This window comes from Rattus norvegicus, chromosome X, assembly GCF_036323735.1.
Source record: "Rattus norvegicus strain BN/NHsdMcwi chromosome X, GRCr8, whole genome shotgun sequence".
Lineage (NCBI taxonomy): Eukaryota > Metazoa > Chordata > Mammalia > Rodentia > Muridae > Rattus > Rattus norvegicus.
Window position 1 is genome coordinate 38144193 of NC_086039.1, and position 19153 is coordinate 38163345.

At 39.1% G+C, this 19153-nt stretch overlaps 1 protein-coding gene across 12 annotated transcripts in view; it reads right to left on the bottom strand.

The window, feature by feature from the left end:
* Nucleotides 1-19153, bottom strand: part of Adgrg2 (adhesion G protein-coupled receptor G2) — a 125220-nt gene that overhangs the window by 38126 nt on the left and 67941 nt on the right. For 7 of the 12 annotated variants that reach the window (XM_039099514.2, XM_039099516.2, XM_039099518.2 and 4 more), the window contains 2 exons: nucleotides 6335-6370; nucleotides 1266-1304 (listed from right to left, as the gene is read on the bottom strand). In XM_039099514.2, the coding sequence (XP_038955442.1) occupies nucleotides 1266-1304; nucleotides 6335-6370 (75 nt within the window). Of the gene's footprint in view, nucleotides 1-1265; nucleotides 1305-3608; nucleotides 3657-6334; nucleotides 6371-19153 lie in introns of all 12 variants that reach the window. The other 5 variants (XM_063279828.1, XM_039099517.2, XM_039099515.2 and 2 more) reach the window with 2 other exon arrangements.

Here is a 19153-nt window from a genome sequence, read left to right on the forward strand (position 1 = left end):
TGATGAACAATGTAGTTCAGAAAGCCTTGTGTAAGGAGGATTGACAATTAGAAGAGGCTGCATTCAGGGCACAAATTTGCAGAGAAAGACTAAGCTCAGAGCTTGGAGACATGCTGAAGAATAATGGTATTATACAATTTCAGAAACATTTGTATGTGTGTTACTGATGAGCTCACGTGGGTGTGTGATTCATGGATAATGATTGCTGGTAATTTTAGAGGTGGATACCATTTTGTGCTGTCGTTAATAATCCTTTATACATTATTTTGTTTGCCTTGGTATTTTTCTCTCCATAGCAAGTGAAACACAACTGTAAAATGACTTGTATTTCCGCAGCTAAATCCATAAAAATATTCAACTTCACTAATAATCAAAAATGAAATAACCTAAGGAAAAAAAGAACAAGATTTAATAATATATAATGTAGTCTCGGCAAAGGTACAGTGAGCCACAAGGCCATTCTCATCCACTGCTGGCAAAATGTTGTGAGTACAATTTTTCTAGAAGGTAATTAGGCAATAGTTCTCAAGAGCATTAAAATATTCATACTGCTGACCCATTATGTCCAGCCCTTGGAACATATTCTATAGAAATCAGGGATGAAGTTCATTGCAGCAAATTCTATTAAAAAATAAAAGCATCTTTAATGCTTAACATATGGCACACAATGGAATATCAAGTCATTAATAGCAAGAGACAATGGGGAATAATTACAATTTAATATTAAATTAAAGGAGAATCATAAAATCTGGGTAAATTATGACTATTTTGCCAAAGCTATATACATAGGATAAGAGTATATGTATATGTATACACACACATATATATATATGTACATACATATATATACATTTATATACATATATGTATATATACATATACATATATAAATGATCACAAATGAAATTGTACCAAGTTACTAACAATAATAGTTTTAGTAAAGTAATACTAAAGATTAAATATTCTTCTTTATATTTCCCTATACTCTCTATTTTATGAGCTAATCTATATTGTAATAATATTCAAAGCATAACAAATAGTATCTTTAAGTAGAGTGTTATGGCTGTAATAGAAAGTTTAGGAGTGTAGTGACAACAGAATGATGGCTCAAAGACAGACTCAGAGCAGCAAAGGTTGCAAACCTATGGGAATAAACAAAGGGACAACAGAAGTGTGTTCCTTTGCTAGTCCATTAGACCCTACCTATGAAACCTCAAGAAGCCACAGAAGACAAGTTATGACATTCAGAAATAATTCAAAATTACCTGTTCTGTTTAAAGTCGACAATACTTCGGAAGCAGCATCTGAAATAATAACAAACAGTATAATGACTGGTTTGGTTAAGAAATGTGACTCTTCCCAGATTCCTTAAACTCTTCAATTTCCTCTAAATCTTGAGTTTAGAGTTCTGCAAAATCTAACAGGTACTAGTCGATGCACCACCTCCATTCTCTATTATTCAGCCCCAAGATGAATTTGGGTACACATTCATTCTTTCAGAATGTGGTTTTCTGAATGCCTATTATGTGTGAAACATATAACACCAATATTTATTAGACCTAACATTTACGTTATTTACTATTTTGTCCCCGTTGGAGGAAAGGGGGATTGAAAGATTTTAAGAGTCAGAAGTTGAGGAAGACAGGAGTGAACCAGTATCTTCTAACATGGCAGGACTCCTGCACTCAGGAACTCACAACAACTGTTGTGATCGGCCCAGTTAACCTTCTAACATGAAGTAAAAAGGGGTTCATGAGCTCTTCCTACCCCTAGCTGAGGAGCTTTGGACAGCTGATGCTTCTGGGGAAGAAAGTCAACATTCTTTAAGGGTTAGTCACCCTTCAGCAGATTGGCTCCACCATCAAGAGTATATGGGTAGTACAAATTGGAGTTGATGGGTTATTAACTTTTTAAAAAGGACACAAAGTTGGGGGTGGGTACAGAGGTAAAGGTGGGCCTGGAAGGAATTAGTAAGAAGAGTGAAAGGTGACTTTGAACAAAAACATTGTATGAAATTCTCCCAACATTCATAAAAATGGCCAGGCAGTGGTGGTTCATGCCTGTAATCCCAGCACTTGGGAGGCAGAGGCAGGAGGATCTCTGTGAGTTTGAGGCCAGCCTGGTCTACAAATTGAGGTTCACAGAAGAACCCTGTTTCAAAACAACAACAACAACAACAACAACAACGTTAAAAAAGAAAACATGTCCTTTTCTCTCTATGCTAATGAAACTCCTTCATGGATATGACATTTACAACATGAATAACAACTTTAATAGCCCTGGGGATGCTTTAGTGGCTTTCTCATTATTAATGGCATATTTAAATCAATGCTAGTTTAGGTTTAAAGTTCTTAAGCATTATCAATTTAAGACATTTCTGTTTCAATCCTATTTGATATAAAATTTCATTAAGATTGATCCTGCTGGTATTTCTTCAGATGAAAGAATTCTAGAATCTATTATTAGAAATGAAATTTTAGGGAGAATGGTACAATGTAGACATAGTGGCATATGCCTGCAATCTTAACATTTGGAAGGCCAAGGCCAAACAATTGTGAATTTGAGGCCAGCCTAGGCTACACAGTGAGACCTCATCTCAAAAATGAACAAACAAGCCCCTAAATAAACACAACACATTGTTATGCTCAAAATGCACCCACATACATCCCACACAATATACAACAGAATTAAATCACTGCTGCCACAGCTAAATGGAAGATAATCTTTTTCATGTGCAAAGTAATTACACACAAAAATGACAACTGTTGGTACTCTCTGTTGGATCAATTATGAATTTAATCACTTTCAATCAGTATAAGACACATCTATGATTATTTAATTCCTCAACTATCACCCACACGGTGGAATTTTATTTAACCAAGACAATCTAAGAAGTGATGGAGTTTGATTGAACTAAGATAGAAAACTGGTTTCCCTCAGAGGGGAGAACAGATGTGCTGCCCCACCTGCCTCCCTGGGCTATCATGAAGTTCCTTGTCCTTTTCTCTAACATGATGAAAAGCCAGGTTTCCCCTCATTTCCTGCTATTTAAAAACTGATAAAAATCACCCATAAAGAGACTGTCTTTGGACACCGTGTACCTCCAAATTCGCCCTGAATCATATTGAAGTTACTAGACGTGCTTCTCCCAGTTAAACAATCTGTCATGTCAAGTTTGCTGGCGAGGTGTTAGAGAACAGTAAAATGGAGTACTTTAAAGTGTGATTGATGTTTCCAGTATTTTCTGAAGTATTTACAGTGGCAGAGGGATTTTTCCCTTCTTTTATGATCCCAGAAATTATATCCATTAACCAGAATGGTTACTCTCACATGTTTTAAGTTTCGGACTATTGGACGATATGGAATCACTCAGTATATCGAGCTATAATTTAGAGATAGAGATCTTCATTGCTGTGACTCGTTATACTCTTTATATTCATAGGAGGGGTTATCAATTTTCACTTGCTTCAGAAACATTCTTACCATTGAGGCTTGTGGTTTCTACCTCTTTTTTTCCCCCAAGGAGAAGACGAAGGTATAATTAAAAGAGAAACTTTAAGAGATCTAAATTGGACTACATCTAGGCTTAAATAGTTTCAAAATCTTGCCTGGTGTACCATTGGAGTAGGGAACAAGACTGACAAGAGACGATTCAGCTGGGAAGAGAGAGAGAGAGAGAGAGAGAGAGAGAGAGAGAGAGAGAGAGAGAGAGAGAGAGAGAGAGAATATTTTGAAACAATTATATTTCTTTAGAGTCAAGATTTAAACATATAGCCCTGGCTTGAAACATTTATGAAATTTTAAGAGGTCAGAACTCCTGAGATATGATTATAAAAGTAGAAAAAGTGCTATGAGACTCACAATCATAGAGTCTGCTGCACCTGCATAACACCATGGCAATAAGTTAGGAACCACATTGGAATAAAGTAAATGGTAATTTCACCATTTTTTCCAGCCATACATATATATATGTATATAATATACATACATATATGTATATAATGTATATATATTCATTCTCCATATAATATATTCATATAGTATTCACACAATATATTATGTACATATAAATTTAGAGTATATAATATATATCATATACCATTTAATATTATAGTACCTAATCCATTTCTTGGTAGCCCATTTTAAAATATAGCCGCTATTAAGACAGTCAATCAAATTATAGATTTTTTTGTACAATGACTCCACTTATCCTAGTAAGTCAATCTACTGTACACATTACACGTGGTTAAATATTTAAGAGACTTAGAGATTTGATCTCTACCTAAACACATGAGAAATTTACAAACACTTCGCAACAAAAAATCTTAGTCTTCGAGCTTGATTTTTCAGCTGGTATGGACAAAATGTAGGTGTGTCAAAGCACTTGTCTGGCCTTTTGCAGACTGTTCATGGGTTAGCTAAACACAGACACACACCCTGTCTGTCCCACATTATTATTTTCATATTTTGTCATTTACTATATTTTTTTTTAACAATTGCCAGGGTCTTTCTTGAGGAATAAGACAGGTCGTAAGCGATTCGAGTCAAAGTACACTTATGGGGTGAGGCAAAATAATTGACCACAGCCAGTCCTTAATGAATGACTATTAGTCCTTTTGGATGTTGATGAATGGTGACACAATTCAAAGAAGTCTGTGGGCAAGGCTGTCTTCCTCTCTTGACACTACACTGGGTCCTACCATCTGTTTGTGCAGCCCTACCACCAGACTACACAGCAGCCAGGTTATGACTAGAACTCCAAAAACACTGCTCTCCATTCTTTAAAAGCTGGGTTTTGTGGCCTTTACTATGATTAAGTTTGGCAAAGGCTATTCCACTAGAGCAGTGGTTCTCAACCTTCTTAATGCAGTGACCCTTTAATATAGTTCCTCATGTTGCAGTGACCCCAACCATAAAATTATTTCATTTCTATTTCATAACTGTAATTTTGCAACTGTTATTAATCATAAGGTAATCTATTTTTCTGATGGTCATAGGCAACCCCTATGAAAGGGTCATTTGACCCCTAAAGGGTCACAACCCACAGGTTGAGAAACACTGTACTAGAAGAAAAATACATTAGCATGCTGACCCCTAGAAGTCCAACAGCTAGGGGGCAAACAGACATGGACAAAAGAGGTTCTGCTCTGATGGCTTGAGGTTCAGGGTCTGAATCTTCACCCCTATGACAATCATTTATCTATCATAGAGCAGGAAAATGTGGTCTCTTATTTCATTTTCAAATATCCCATGAAGCAGATACTATTGTTCTCGGTGTATTGAGGAAGAAACTGAGGAAGAAACAGAAAAGCTAAGGAACTTGCTCCAAATCTGAGCTAGCAGTGGAGATGGGAGGGTGGTGGCTTAATTGAAACCCCAAGGGACAGATTGGATCCAGAAAATATATTAATGTGATTAAGATTTCCCCCCACTGAGCCTGTTTCCACATCTACAGCATGAACATAAGGATTCCTATTCTGCAAGATTGAGAGGAATGAGATGTCTGAAGACTTCGGGGCACAATAGTAACATGCATAAGAGATGGCTGCTGTTTTTGTTTGTTCCATTTTAATCATTGAATGAATAACAGAGGAAGTTCTTTTTCACAATTGTAAGGATGGCATACCAACTGACTCACAACCATTCTAAGATATGTGGTGTATCAAAAAGAAGACAGGTTGGACTCAAAGAAGCCATGTGCTACCTCCGCATGACATGGGGCAAGAAGCTGTGAGATCTTAGACAAGTTATTCAGTAGCCTTTGGCTTTGTTCTCTCACCATAAGATACTAGGATGCTAGTATCAAAGGATGCTAGTATACGGTTAGTCTCATGCTGTTCTCATACTGCTCGAATTCCTATAGGTTCTAGTTCTAAAGTTCCCTTCAGTTTATTTGCCTTCTCCTTGTCATGTGTGGCTAAGCTCTTAGAAGCATCCACAGAGAAATTCTGTAAGCGAAGGTACTGAAAGTGTGCATTTAAGAGGACGGACCACTTCATAAATACAATGAATCATGGCATGTTTAAGTTCTTGATGCCGTTTAGACTTGTACGCTAGCAATAATCTCAAACATGGCTGAAGCACTTAAGCAGCTACCCAGTGATGTCCACAGTCTGGTCCCTACAGAGTTCTTCTCCAGCTTGGCCAGGCAATATGAAAGGATGAATATGCTTTTGGCTATTGGTTTTGTAGGTGTATGTTTAATGGCAATGAACTTAAACCAAGCTTCTTAGAGGAAAATAGTTTTGCCGTATTCGACCCTACGCCATACTGCACAGAGAACTTGAGAGTAACACTTTCGTGTGTTTCCCTAAAATCATAAAATAACTCTTACCAGATGGTGACAACAAACTGGAATTACCAGCATTTTCTGTCAAGGAAAAAGATGATTTAGCATTAGTTTGGTTTGTTCACATATTGCCATTAACATTTTTTAATGGCAATCAATATAAATTGAGCTACAGATGGCTATCAAAAGAGGGCAGCATGCAATCTCACTATTGTTTTCCATACCCTGATAGTGTTTCTTTTCAGTTCTTTAAAAGGACAGCTTATGCAGTTGGAGTCCAGGGTCAGTCCATGTATAGTCTTTGGGTACTGGCTTAGTCCCTGGAAACTCTGGTTGTTTGGCATTGTTGTTCATATGGGGTCTGAACCCCCAGTGAACGGGATTGTTGTGGGGAGGGCGGTAATGCGGGAAGGATGGGAAGGGGAAACACCCATCCAGAAGGGGAGGGGGAGGGGTTAGGAGGATATTGGCCTGGAAACCGGGAAAGGGAATAGCAATTGAAATGTAAATAAGAAATACCCAATTTAATAAAGATGGAGAAAAGAAAGAACAGCTTTCTAGTGAAGCAAGCCTTCCAGTTTCTAACTCTTTTTTTGTGTGCGTACGTGTGTGCATATGTGCGTGAGTGCAGATGTGCGTGTGTGTGTGTGTGTGTGTGTGTGTGTGTGTGTGTGTGTGTGTGTGGTGAGTGCACACATGTGTATGTAAGTGCCAAGCCAGAGGAGAATATCAGGTGATCAGGTGTCATTCCCTAGTTCATTCTAGTTTACCGGTTTTTGTTTTGTTTTGTTTTGTATTGTTTTGAGACACAGTCCTTCACTGAATCTGAAGGTCATGTTTGACTAGCCAGTGAGCTCCTGGAATCTACTCGTCTCTGCTCCCCAACACTGGGCTTATAGGCACATGCAACCATAGAGGATTTTTATGTGGGTTCTGGAATTTGAACTCAGGTTTCTTGCTTTCACAGCAAGCACTCTTAAACACTGAGCCATTTCCCCAGGTCCTCGAGTTTTAACTATGAATGGTGCTCTACATGTGGTGTTGTATAAAGTGAGCGACGCACACTTTAAACTGAGGAGACAGCTAAGACTTTAAGACTTTAAGGTGTTCATCAATGTTCATTAAATGTGTAGCAAAAACGTGCACATCTGCACAAATTATATTTCATTAACTTTGCTTTTTTTTTTTTTTAACACAAACAGTTGGCCTATTACGCCACCTCTTTCTTCTGAGTTGAACTAGATCAGCCACCATTGGGCGAATAAATTTTAAGAACTGTTGAGTTCTTTGAGGAACATTCTCAGATCCCTTAAAAAGAAAAACACTTTTTGTTTCCTGTTCAGGAAAATAATACATGCTTAGGGCTGGAGAAATGGCTTGGTGGTTAACAGCATTTGCTGTTCTACAGGACCCAGATTCAATTCCCAGTGCCTATATAAAACTCGAGCATGGTCATAACTGCCTGTGACCCCAGTGTTGATGCAGGGCAGAGACAAGTAGATAAATCCTGGAAGCTTACTGGCCTGATCACAGGCAAAACAGTGAGCCTATGGAGGCAAGAAAGGGGTGTCAGATGCCCTGAACTGGAGTTATAGATGGTTATGAGCACACACGTGGCTTCTAGGATTAAACCCAGGTCTTTTGGAAGAGCAGCCACTTCTCCAGCCCATAAGATAGACAATTGAAATGTGTTATTCTTTCCTTTTTATTTTGGCACGGTTTTCCCTTTGGATGTGTGCTTACTTTTTCTAGGTCTTGAACTCTCAATATTCTGCTCCATTCTAACCTTTGTGGTCAAACATAGGCAACTCTTCACACATCTCACATGCATGCCTTTTGCCTTCTAACTACTAGGCTGGGGTTCTTTGAGGGTTTGCCTCATTCACTTCCCACTCACCAAAACGATAGGCTTGTCACTCCCAATGAGTCACATATTTGAACTCCATGCCACTCTTAGGAGATAAGATATTTCTATTGTTATAAAAGATTCATAAGCAAATAAAGAAAAAAAATGGTTTGTTTTTTCCCAGCTTTTTCTTTGGAAACCTGCAAAACAAATCTTAAACTATCACTATTTTGTTAAAGTACTGATTTAAACCCATAAACAAAATACTTGGAATCTGTATATAAAATTTACTTAGTATGACTCTTTGACTAATTTTTTTCTGAAGTTTTAAAAAATAAAGGCCATATATTCTAATTATGGAGAGGATATTTTTATAATGGAAGGAAGCCAAATAGAGCCTGAAGAATAGGAAGCTCAAGAAAATAGCTTCATGGATGGAGACTCCTTCCCTATATTACTTCCTTAGCATTTTTCCCCAGCACTATTGCCACAACCACCCAAACTCTAGTGTCAAATGTTCTAGCATGGTGTCAGTGATGCCATATGATTGAGCCACTGTCATTGCCTCTCAGCTTTCATCGTCTCATATCATTTTCACATTTGACCTATTCTTGAACTGAATAGGTCTGATATTAGCAATGATAAAGAAATTCAAGTCGAAATTGCTTAGTTGTAGTGGGTTCTCATGCTAAAACTCTAACAAATTACCAGTAGTGGCTTACAATACAAATTGGTTAACCTAGACTTCTATAGGTCAGAAATCCACTACAGAGCTTGCCAGATGAATGTCAACTTCATGACAAGCTATAGTTCTAACTGGAAGCTCTAGAGGTGAATCCATTTCCTGCTTATTTGAGTTTTTGGCAAACCATGGTTCCTTGTGGTTGTGGGACTGAAGTCTCTTACTGGCTATAGACTGAGGGCCATTCTAAGTTTCAGAATCGTGTTTCCTGTCTCTTGGCTCATTTGTATGTCTTCACAGTCAGCGATGACAGAATAGAGTAGGCAAGCTCTCATCTGCCATCATTATGTCACTTAAAAACTCACAGGATTTAACTGGGTTATCCAGGCAACCTATGATAATCTCAACATCTCATGGTCTTCAATGTTAATTACATCTGCAATGTCATTTCCACAATATAAATTTGAACTCTCTTTTAAAACTGGAAGTTTTAGAAGATGACACCTTTATGTCAACTCTCTGGCCCTCTAAAGTGTTCTTTGGCTACAGAAGCTGATGGAAATGGCTGGCTCCTCTTTATATCTTAAAACATTTATTGGCGGGGCTGGGGATTTAGCTCAGTGGTAGAGCGCTTACCTAGGAAACGCAAGGCCCTGGGTTCGGTCCCCAGCTCCGAAAAAAAGAACCAAAAAAAAAAAATTTATTGGCTACATCATGCACTTGGCATTTGGACATGTTCAGGAGCATTTTTAATGTATCTTAGATTGTAAGAAATATAAACAATGAAATTTGATTTGATTCAGGCTCTGTGATTAACAGCATTTGTTGCTCTTGCGGAGGACCTGGGTTCAGTTTCTAGCCTCCATGTGTTGCATGTTCATGAACATGAGTAACTCCAGTTCTGGAAAGAGTACATCTGGTGAGGGTCCTCCTGCTGTGTCATATATGGAAAATAAGGCAAGTGGTCTTACATAACAAGAGTGATAACTCCTGTGAGAATGGCATTGTTATATTCAAGAGGGTGGGACCCTCATGACTTAATCAACTTTCAAATGCCCCACCTCTCAATAATACCACAAAGGCAAGTAAATGTCAAATGAGGGTTTTTCAGGGGGAGGGGCAGATCCTAACCATCACATGGGATATCTCTTATTTTCCCAAATAAATGCTAACCAGCTAGTTGCTTTATCTATTATCCTCCAGGTCAGTATCATGGATCTTATAACTAGTCAAAGAAATCATTGATTTGAGTGACAAAATCATTACGAAATCTCTATCATAATAGAGTACTTGCCTATCATGTTCAAGGCTCTGGGTTTGATTCTTAGCACCAAAATACTTACATGCAAACATACATACATACATACATACATACATACATACATACATACACAATTGCAAAATAAATATCAGTCAAGAATCAAGTTATGAACTTATGACAGGTAGATCAAGAGGAGAAAATTAACTCAGAGGAAACAGTGGAAAGGTAGAGGTCTAGAACAATCTTTTAGGATTGGAGAAAGAGATATGAAGCAGAAGCTGAAACCATATAGAGATGGGGCTTGTCCAGTTACAAGGGAATCATGGAGGAGGCACAGCCACTATCAGAGATATGGGTAAGTTAATCAGAGAAGGAAATGAACATGAACATGCACACACACACACACACACACACACACACACACGTTCTTTTCCTTTACACTCCAGTTTTGTTTTTTGTTTGTTTGCTGTGGTTGTTGTTGCTTTACATTAACACACATTGGCTAAACCTAGCTGGAAGGCAGTTGCAAAGATCAGAGTGGGAGGGTGGAGAAGGAATCTGAGAGGGGAAAAGCGATCTAGGCAGTGTCTGTAAAGACTTGAGAGTACTTCTTGGATAACTATTACTCAGAATGTGACAGAGTAGTAGTTATGTCTAACAATCACAACAAAGAGATCATGTAACGGATCTTACAAGTGTGTGCTGAACTGTCCATCCAATATTCATGCCAAAAACTGTTAAAATCCCACAATTATGAGCCCCAACTGCCTCGAGTGGTAACCTCAATAAAACACTGCACTTGATTATTCCTCTTGGCTTAATGTCCACTCTTTGCTCCCTGACACTACTTTATAAATAAGCCTGAACCCTAATCATGAGAGGCCTTATCTGGAGGCTGCTGAAATGTTCACTGGGGTAGAGGTTAAGTTTTCGAATGTGAGATGGATGTCCAAAGCTGTGGCAATGCACGCCAGCACACCATTCCTTAAGGTGGGTGGGAATAAGACTTCCTTTTCCAGAAGGGACTATAAAAAATACAGCTAGGGCCCCTTGCATGAGTACTTTTTACCCAACTGAAACTCTTCCAGATTAAATTACTATTCCACAGAGACATGGTTAAAAACAAGCCACCGTGCTTAGGCACTATTATATGGGAACCCTAAATAAAACAGTATTTTCTTCTTATATCAGCTTTTCAGAACTTGAGACAACAAACACCCTTCTAGAAAGCACCTTTCCAGACTTTACTACATATGCAGAAAGATGAATAAAAACATTTTCATTTGGCACATTCAAAACTTGTTTATTTGAACCATGACCATCTCACTTCCCACTGCTCAATAAGGACTCTTACATAACATATTTATTTAAAAGATTAATAATGACATAGCCAAAGAAAACTTGAGCTCTTAGCTGATGGAACTTCCTGAGGAGAAAAGAGCCATTCTAGGTGGGCTTTCGCCACGATAGGAAGAAGGTGAACTGTGTTCTTGATCCTCCAGGACCCAACTCTTTCTTTTCCTCCAGCTTCACATATAACTAGCCCACCCACTTCACCCTTTATCCTCCAGAACTGAGCAGATGTGAGGCATCAGCCATTCTGTAGCTCACACACACTGACAAGTATCATTGGCTTCATATGTTTACTAGGAAGGAGCTGCCAGGTCTACAGTTTTGCTTCAGGTTCCCCTGAATCCTTCAGATGTGCAGCTCCTTGGCCAGATGTGTGTTTAATTTTGTGACGAACAGTCAAATCTCTGTGGGACATCCACATTACCAAGGTAAAAGACAACAGGGACCAACCTGAGGTTTATTTGGTTCCCATGTACTACGATTCATACCCTGTGGCTTCCAGTTGGTCTTGTTCTCCCGTTGTACATTCATTCTCCCTTCCCAACTGCCTGCTCTATTAAGTATTTGGTTCATGTGCCAGCTGTGAGGAGAGCAGTGTCATAAAGTTTCAACCATCCCCCATAGTTTAATTCAGTCAAATCCCTGTAGCAAACTCCTTGTGCAAGGGAGAGTGCGGGAGAGAGCATGAGGGAAGAGGGAGAGTATCTGACTTACTTGTCCTATGTGATTTAACACTGGCTTATATAGTTTGAAACAGAAAACATCCTAAGACAATTAGATTAAATTGTCTATAATTGTGCTGTCCAAGATGGCAGCCACCATCTTCATGTGACAACTTAAATTTAAATTAATTAGGCAATTAGTTCTTTGGTTGTGGCCATGTCCTCTGTTCTGTCTGTAGTGTTCCAAATGAACTTGTATGGTTTTTTTTTCTAAAAGCAATTTAAACTAATTAAATAAAAAAAAGCCCCACTGCCCTAGTCAAGATTGAAGTGCTCAGCAGTCACATGTGGCTGGTGGCTACAGCATTGAGCAGGTGTTGTACAGGTTCTACACAACATGTAAAGAACACTTCATCATCACAAAAAGACTTCTAGCTGGCTAATTTCTAGCTGTAGTGCTAATGGCCTGTATTTATCACAAGTCGGGTGTATTACAGGCATGTTTGCTATGTATTAAGTCACAAAGCTCTGAGACAGTTACTGCCTCTTTACAGAAAAGGAATCTCAAACACAAGGTTTAAACACTTTGCTAAATTGGGTAGCTCAGTAAAGATCATAATAGTCACCTATACTTTCCTTAAGGCATGTGAACTTGGGTTTTCATATGACCCCTAGGCGGAAGGGATGTCTGTCTCACCTCACTCTACTTCAGTGGCAGAATGAGTCAGGGGCTTAAAGGGATAGAAATTTGTTTTCCATTTATAAAAATCAAATAAGCAACCTCAAGTAGAGAGCTGAGAGTGGGAGAGTCAGGGAAGGGGTGTGTTCAGGGGAACCGGATTGACAGAGGACCTGCTCTCTTCAATGTGAAGAGTCCCAATTTGCTGTGGATAGCACCATCTAGGGGACAATCAGGAAAAGAAAGGGATATTATTTATTGTTTGTTTTTGTTCCTTGTGTTTCAATACAGGGTTTCTCTGCATAGCATTAAGCTGTCCAGGAACTCACTCTGTACACCAGGCTGCTCTTGAACTCACAGACATCCCCCTGCCTCTGCCTCTGCCTCCCAAGGGCTAGGATTAAAGGTGTGTGCCACCACCCAGATATCCTAAAGGAAGTTAAGTCACTTGGGCTGACAATGTTGCTTCCCACATGAACCATAGACTAACAAAGCCCCCATACCAAGCATGAGAAACCTCCTTCCAAATGGTTGGTCAGGTGACTCCCTAAACAAGAAAGAATATCAATGTAGCCCTTGGTTGACTCTCAAGGTTTAAAGGTGGATCCTTATTGTTGAAGATACCACATAGTTACAATACAGGAATTATTTGAGCTGGATCTGACTTGAAAGCCTTCTTCCTGTGGTTTAGTTTCCATGGTACCAGAAATCTCTATGTAAGCCACCAAGGGAGAGAAGCTATTATACAGTCCTACCCAGCTGCAACGTCTATGAACCACAACAGTGACTAGCATGGCACCATATGCATAAAGGTGCAGTAAGTGGCACTCGCATGTTGGTGGTGACCAGCAGCTGTCTAATTGGACTTACGGCCCACGCAACAAGAAAGAAATCAAGTCTGGTACTGGAAACCTAGGCAGCTTTCTGAGGCTAATGAGACCATGGCTGTTAGAATCCACTACCATTGCTGTGCTAGCGCAGCATAATTCTAACTACATTCTACATTCAGCGTGACTTCCACAGGGAAGTGTAACTACCACCTCTCACCTGAAAAGCCCCTGCTTGCAGCAAACAGAGACCACAGAAAACTATACTGGAGACAAACTAGAGATCGAGAGATTATGCAAAGTTCAGCCCCAATTGACACATCTACATTACAATCCTGTATCTGTGGCTCAGGGGACATTGAGAAAGAAGGGGCAGAAAGATCCAGAGATCCAGAATACCAGTAACTCCATTGTCTGCTGTGAGATGGTCTCTCTTAGAAACAGCTGCATATACGGGACTAGAACAATGGCAAGATCAATGGATGTGCTAATGTGGAAGAGGTCATTTTGGGTCCCACCCTAGACAAAGGACTATAGGTAGTTAACAAGTACTGAGAGAAAGAGAATTAGCCTCCTCTTAGGGATGAACTCCTTTATTGTCCAATGCAGAGGGGTCAGCTTGTGAAATCATATAACAATTAGCAAGAAAAGACTCAATAGATTGTATTTATATATGTGTGCATATATGTGCATATGTGTATTGTTATATATATGTGTTTATATATATGTTTATATATATGTATATATATATATATATATATATATATATATATATATATATATATATATATAAACAACCAAAGGCTAGAGGAAGGAGAGAGGAGAACGTGAAGCAATTTTCTTTCAATTAAAATGTATTTTAAGAATATTTAAAGATCATTCAATAATCAATACCCATTAAAGTAATGATGAGATACGATTAATGCCATAAAATCATTGTCCCCAGCCATCATTTCTCTCTTATTCTTTGTCATGACAGTGACAAGGTCAAGCGATGAGTGTGAACGGAAAGAGGGATTCTTTCCACTTTCAGCCTGCATATGAATTTCCCTTTCTTTCTGATTCACCCTCCCAGCAAACAATCAAACTGTGGTTCTTCCAGGACCCTCCAGAGCACAACTACCATATAATGAGCCAGATCTGTTAACAAGTCTGTGCTGGTAAAAACCACTAAGAAAGGTTGAAGTTACAGATATTCTTGCTTAAGAGAGAGAAAATGCCTACTTAGTTGGAAAAGTTGCGTTTTTATACTTGCCTTTGTTTTGATGCCACATTTAATCCTTATCTCTTGCTGCTGTACTTATGGGTGGAAGACCTTTATAAGGTCTCTAGGCCTTTGTAAATTGGTAGTTTCTGTCCTAATGACTTTTTCCTATGGACCAAACAGGACACCATGCAAAACACTAGACATGATGGCTACATCATTGCAAAAGCATCCATAATTTAGTGGACCTTGGTGCTTTTTTGCGGTAGGTGGTGTTGAGGTAGGGTTTCTCTGTGTATCCCTGGCTATCCTGGAACTCACTCTATAGAACAGACTGGCCCTGAACTCAGAGATCCTCAAGTCTCTGCCTCCCAAAAGCTGGTTTTTTGTTTTGTTTGTGTTGTTGTTGTTATTTTAATGGTACTTCTTGTCCACTTTGAATATCCAATCTGAAGCTCCTCAATTTTAACAGTCTGTGACTCTGATTTGATAATCCTTGCTCTGTGATTAAAGTGCCCAGTACCATTTCTTTCCAGGGTATGAATGAGCATACCAGTGCAACTGAGAGACTTGGGAGTTCCAGGAAAACTGACTCAATCATGGCTTTGTCTTGAATTAGATCCTAGTATCTCTGTTCATATTTCTTTGCTTGCAAAATGGGGTTGATCACTTTGGATGAAACTAAACTACATTTATAAACCATTTTATCACAACAGTACCAACCAAACTTTGTAATTCCTATTCATGCAGGCTGTATTCTTTTGTGTTTCTGGACAGAATTTACCTTTATATAATAAAGTGGACATTTTCCCGTTTGTGAAAATATTGTGATATGAATATTTAAGACATAGTGATGTTTCCTCCATAAAGTGAATTATATGATTTCTAGTCTAACGATGGCACATCTTTATCTATTCTCTAATGTCTGCTTAGTGAGAATACCCATAAGAACACTTCCTAATTCAAGTTGAAGAAACAGCAGGTAGGCCCTATTATTTTATTTTTATTCTAAACTTTGAAGGCCTTCTTGTGTCGGGTGCTGAACTTATAGCACAAAACAAAGCAAAGTCCCTGGTCTTAGTTTGCACCTCAAAAATAAAAATTCCTCAGTAAACCAAACTCATTTTCTTCTTCTTTACCCCTCCAACATAGAATTGGTTAGTGGTACTGTCGATCTGGCTTTGATTAATGACCAAACGTACTTCATATTAACAAGGAAAAATGTCCATGTAGGTGGAAGGCAACGAACCTGTGTGGTCAATTCTTAGCTTTCCAATTAGTAATACCATCATAAGCCTTAAATTTACCTCTTGAAGCAAGGGTAGTGACCATCTTATATTTTCATTTTTCTCCTTGCATTAAAAATGTAATTCGATACTTTACTGAATGCTATAGACCCATGAGAGAATGCTAAATTTCTAAAAGAAAAACAAAATAAGGGGTATGGATGAAACAAGACATCATGAAAAGGACTGAACATGATGACCATAACATCGTTGGGAAAGTGTCTATAACATAACCTTGGTGGGCTGTTTTCATGGGGTTATGATCTTATTCACACGAAGTCTCTTGCTAAATGAACTCTATTTTCCTGGCACACTCCCCTGGAACATTAGCCTAGTCCCTAGTAGCTAAAATCAGTGGTACTGTGGCTTTCACTCCTTTGGGCCTCTCTTAATCTTTACCCAGTGCTTTGGGGGAGGAGGGATACAAACCCATCCCAGAATGAATCATGAAAAAGTCATATAAAAACCATGTTCTTGTGCCTCAGTGAGTAAACACTGGGGAAGCGGTTAAGAACACAGATTCTAGAGTCCTAGCCCTTCCACTATTCAGCTGTGTGAACTTGGAAGTGACTCAAACTGTCCCAGCCCCAAATAAGCACTTCTGTCTGTCTGGTACACACAGAGTTCTAGGAGCTTCTTTCTAGATCTTGGTCTTGTTGCTTTCTGGATAACCTACCCAGTTGCTTCCTTCCTTGCCCCCATCTTCCCATGTGCAAAGTGAGGATTAATAGAAGTTTCTCTACCTCGGTGAGATAGCAGAAAGCAAGGTGTATTGCATTAAATCATGAAGACCTAGAGGAATGCAGTTATGTTGTTCCTGCTACTAGGAGCTATGGCTACTGGGTTCTACAGACACTGAGACTTCCATAAAGGGCCAGGTCTTTACCAGCCAGCACAAGCCACACTAAAGTTGTTACCAAGTTTGAAGCCAAGATAGTTGTTGGATTCATTGTAACTTTAACCACCTTTAAAATTTGCTCATGTTAAAAATACATCTATTTTTTTTTTTTACAAAACAAAAACATTCTATGGCTTTGGGGTTGGGGACACAGAGCAGTGGTAGAGCACTTGCTTAGCATGAACAAAAGCCTAGAGTCGATGTTCATCACAGTCTAAAGAAAAAGCCTTTATAAAATAAAGGTTTTTATTTTTACAGTTGGAACTTTGAATTGGAGCCATCCTTCAGATGGGATCATAGATATAAGTGGCTCCAGATCCTGCTAGAACCACTTAGGTCATGTTAAAGAAGTCCAGTACCCAGGTTATATACACAGACCAATGGCACGAGGATCTTAGGGCGTAGGTACTGGTGGCAGGCTTTCTTAAAAAAAAATCTCCAGATGATTCCATGGAACAGCCAAGTTGGAGAACCTGGGTTAGATAATGAGCAACTTAGACATCACACATAATTCTCAGAATTAGATTATGTCCAAGGCAAAACCCAAGGTTCCCCAAAATCCAGGACAAAGAATTAGGGAGCTGAGCATCTAAAGACTGGGCAGATAAACTCAGAATGTCAGATTGTTCATCTCAATGGGCCATGAGGTAAGCTCATGAATCCTATGAGGAGGGAAATCATATCTTTCAGTAGGAATCCTTGGCAATGTATCACTTCCTCATTGAAGTCTATGTAAGTTTGGAGAGGTAGCATGCGTTCTACTGGAGATCACTGGATTCAGACTGTAACACTGATGATATATGAGTTGTGAGGAAAGGCTGGGCAATGGCACACTCTTTTAATCCCAGCACTCAGGAGGAACAGGCAGATGGGTCTCTGATTTCAAGGCCTAGTCTATGAGTGAGTTCCAGGACAGCTAGGACTGGAGAGAAACCCTGTCTCAAAAAAAATTGAAAAAAAAATTCTATTTGGGTTTGTGCCTAGTGTTATTGTAACTTGTTATGCCATGTTTGGTTGGCAACTCTGCAAGGCCTGTTCTTTTCTAAAGGGATCTGGGGAGTAGGAAGGTGTGGGGAGTATGGGAAGGAGTGGAGGGATGGAAAACTGCAACTGGAATGTATTGTATGAGAGAAGAATAAATTTTAAAAAATGAAAAGAGAATGAATACCTGTAATCTTTATAGTCATAAATCAATTCCAATCAGGTAACTAGTGCTAACTGGGTACTTAACTATATACTAGACACAATGAAGAGATACAAGATATCAGCTTTACCCTCAAACACCTGAATAGGTAAAGCTAGAAGGAAGAGCCCAATTCAGGATATGATAATGGTCCTCAATAATTCCTAGTATACAGTATGGATATACCTTAAGTGTCGACTCTATATGACTTTTAGAGTGCTTTAAAATTTATAGACATAATTGAGTTGTAGAAACCGTGGCTACAATAAACAAGTAAACAAAAGTGCTGGCCTTCCATTGATGTCTAGAATTGCTTTACCTTGTTTTTGGAGCTTTTATTGCGCAAGCAAAGAGAGATCCTGCTATCTGAGGACTGAAAGCAGCTTTGTTGGGTCTAGGGATGTAGCTCAGCAGTACAGCACTGACCTGTCATGTACATGGCTCTGTGCTCAATCCCCAAACACTGCAGAGATAAGTACTTTTGCTTCCCTGGTGCGAAATGGCTATCTCAGGGTCAAGTGAATACATGCAAGATCTTTGTTTTCCTCCCTTATTCTCAAGATGGCACCCTGGGAATGGGGCACAAGGAAAAGGGGGTATGAACCTGTGAATTCATCTACTGCTCAGCCTGGAGTTTTCAATGGCCTCTGCAGAGAGATCTCTCATCCTGGAGGGTTACTCCATGTGACGGTTATCTTGACTGTCATCTTGATGAGCTCTAAAATCTCCTTAGACTCAGATGTCTGAGCATGTCTATGAGAGTTTCTAATTCAGGTTAATTGGGGTAGGAAGAGCCACCTTACACGTAGCCGGCACCATTTCCGAGATCAGAGTCTTAGAGTAAATAAAAAGGAGAAAAGAAACCAAACAATAGCAATCATAGCGGTTTCTTGACTATGGGTGCAATATGATGAGCTGTCTCAACCTCCCGCTGTGTCGACTTCTCTTCCATAATGGACTATATCCTGCAACTATGAGTCAAA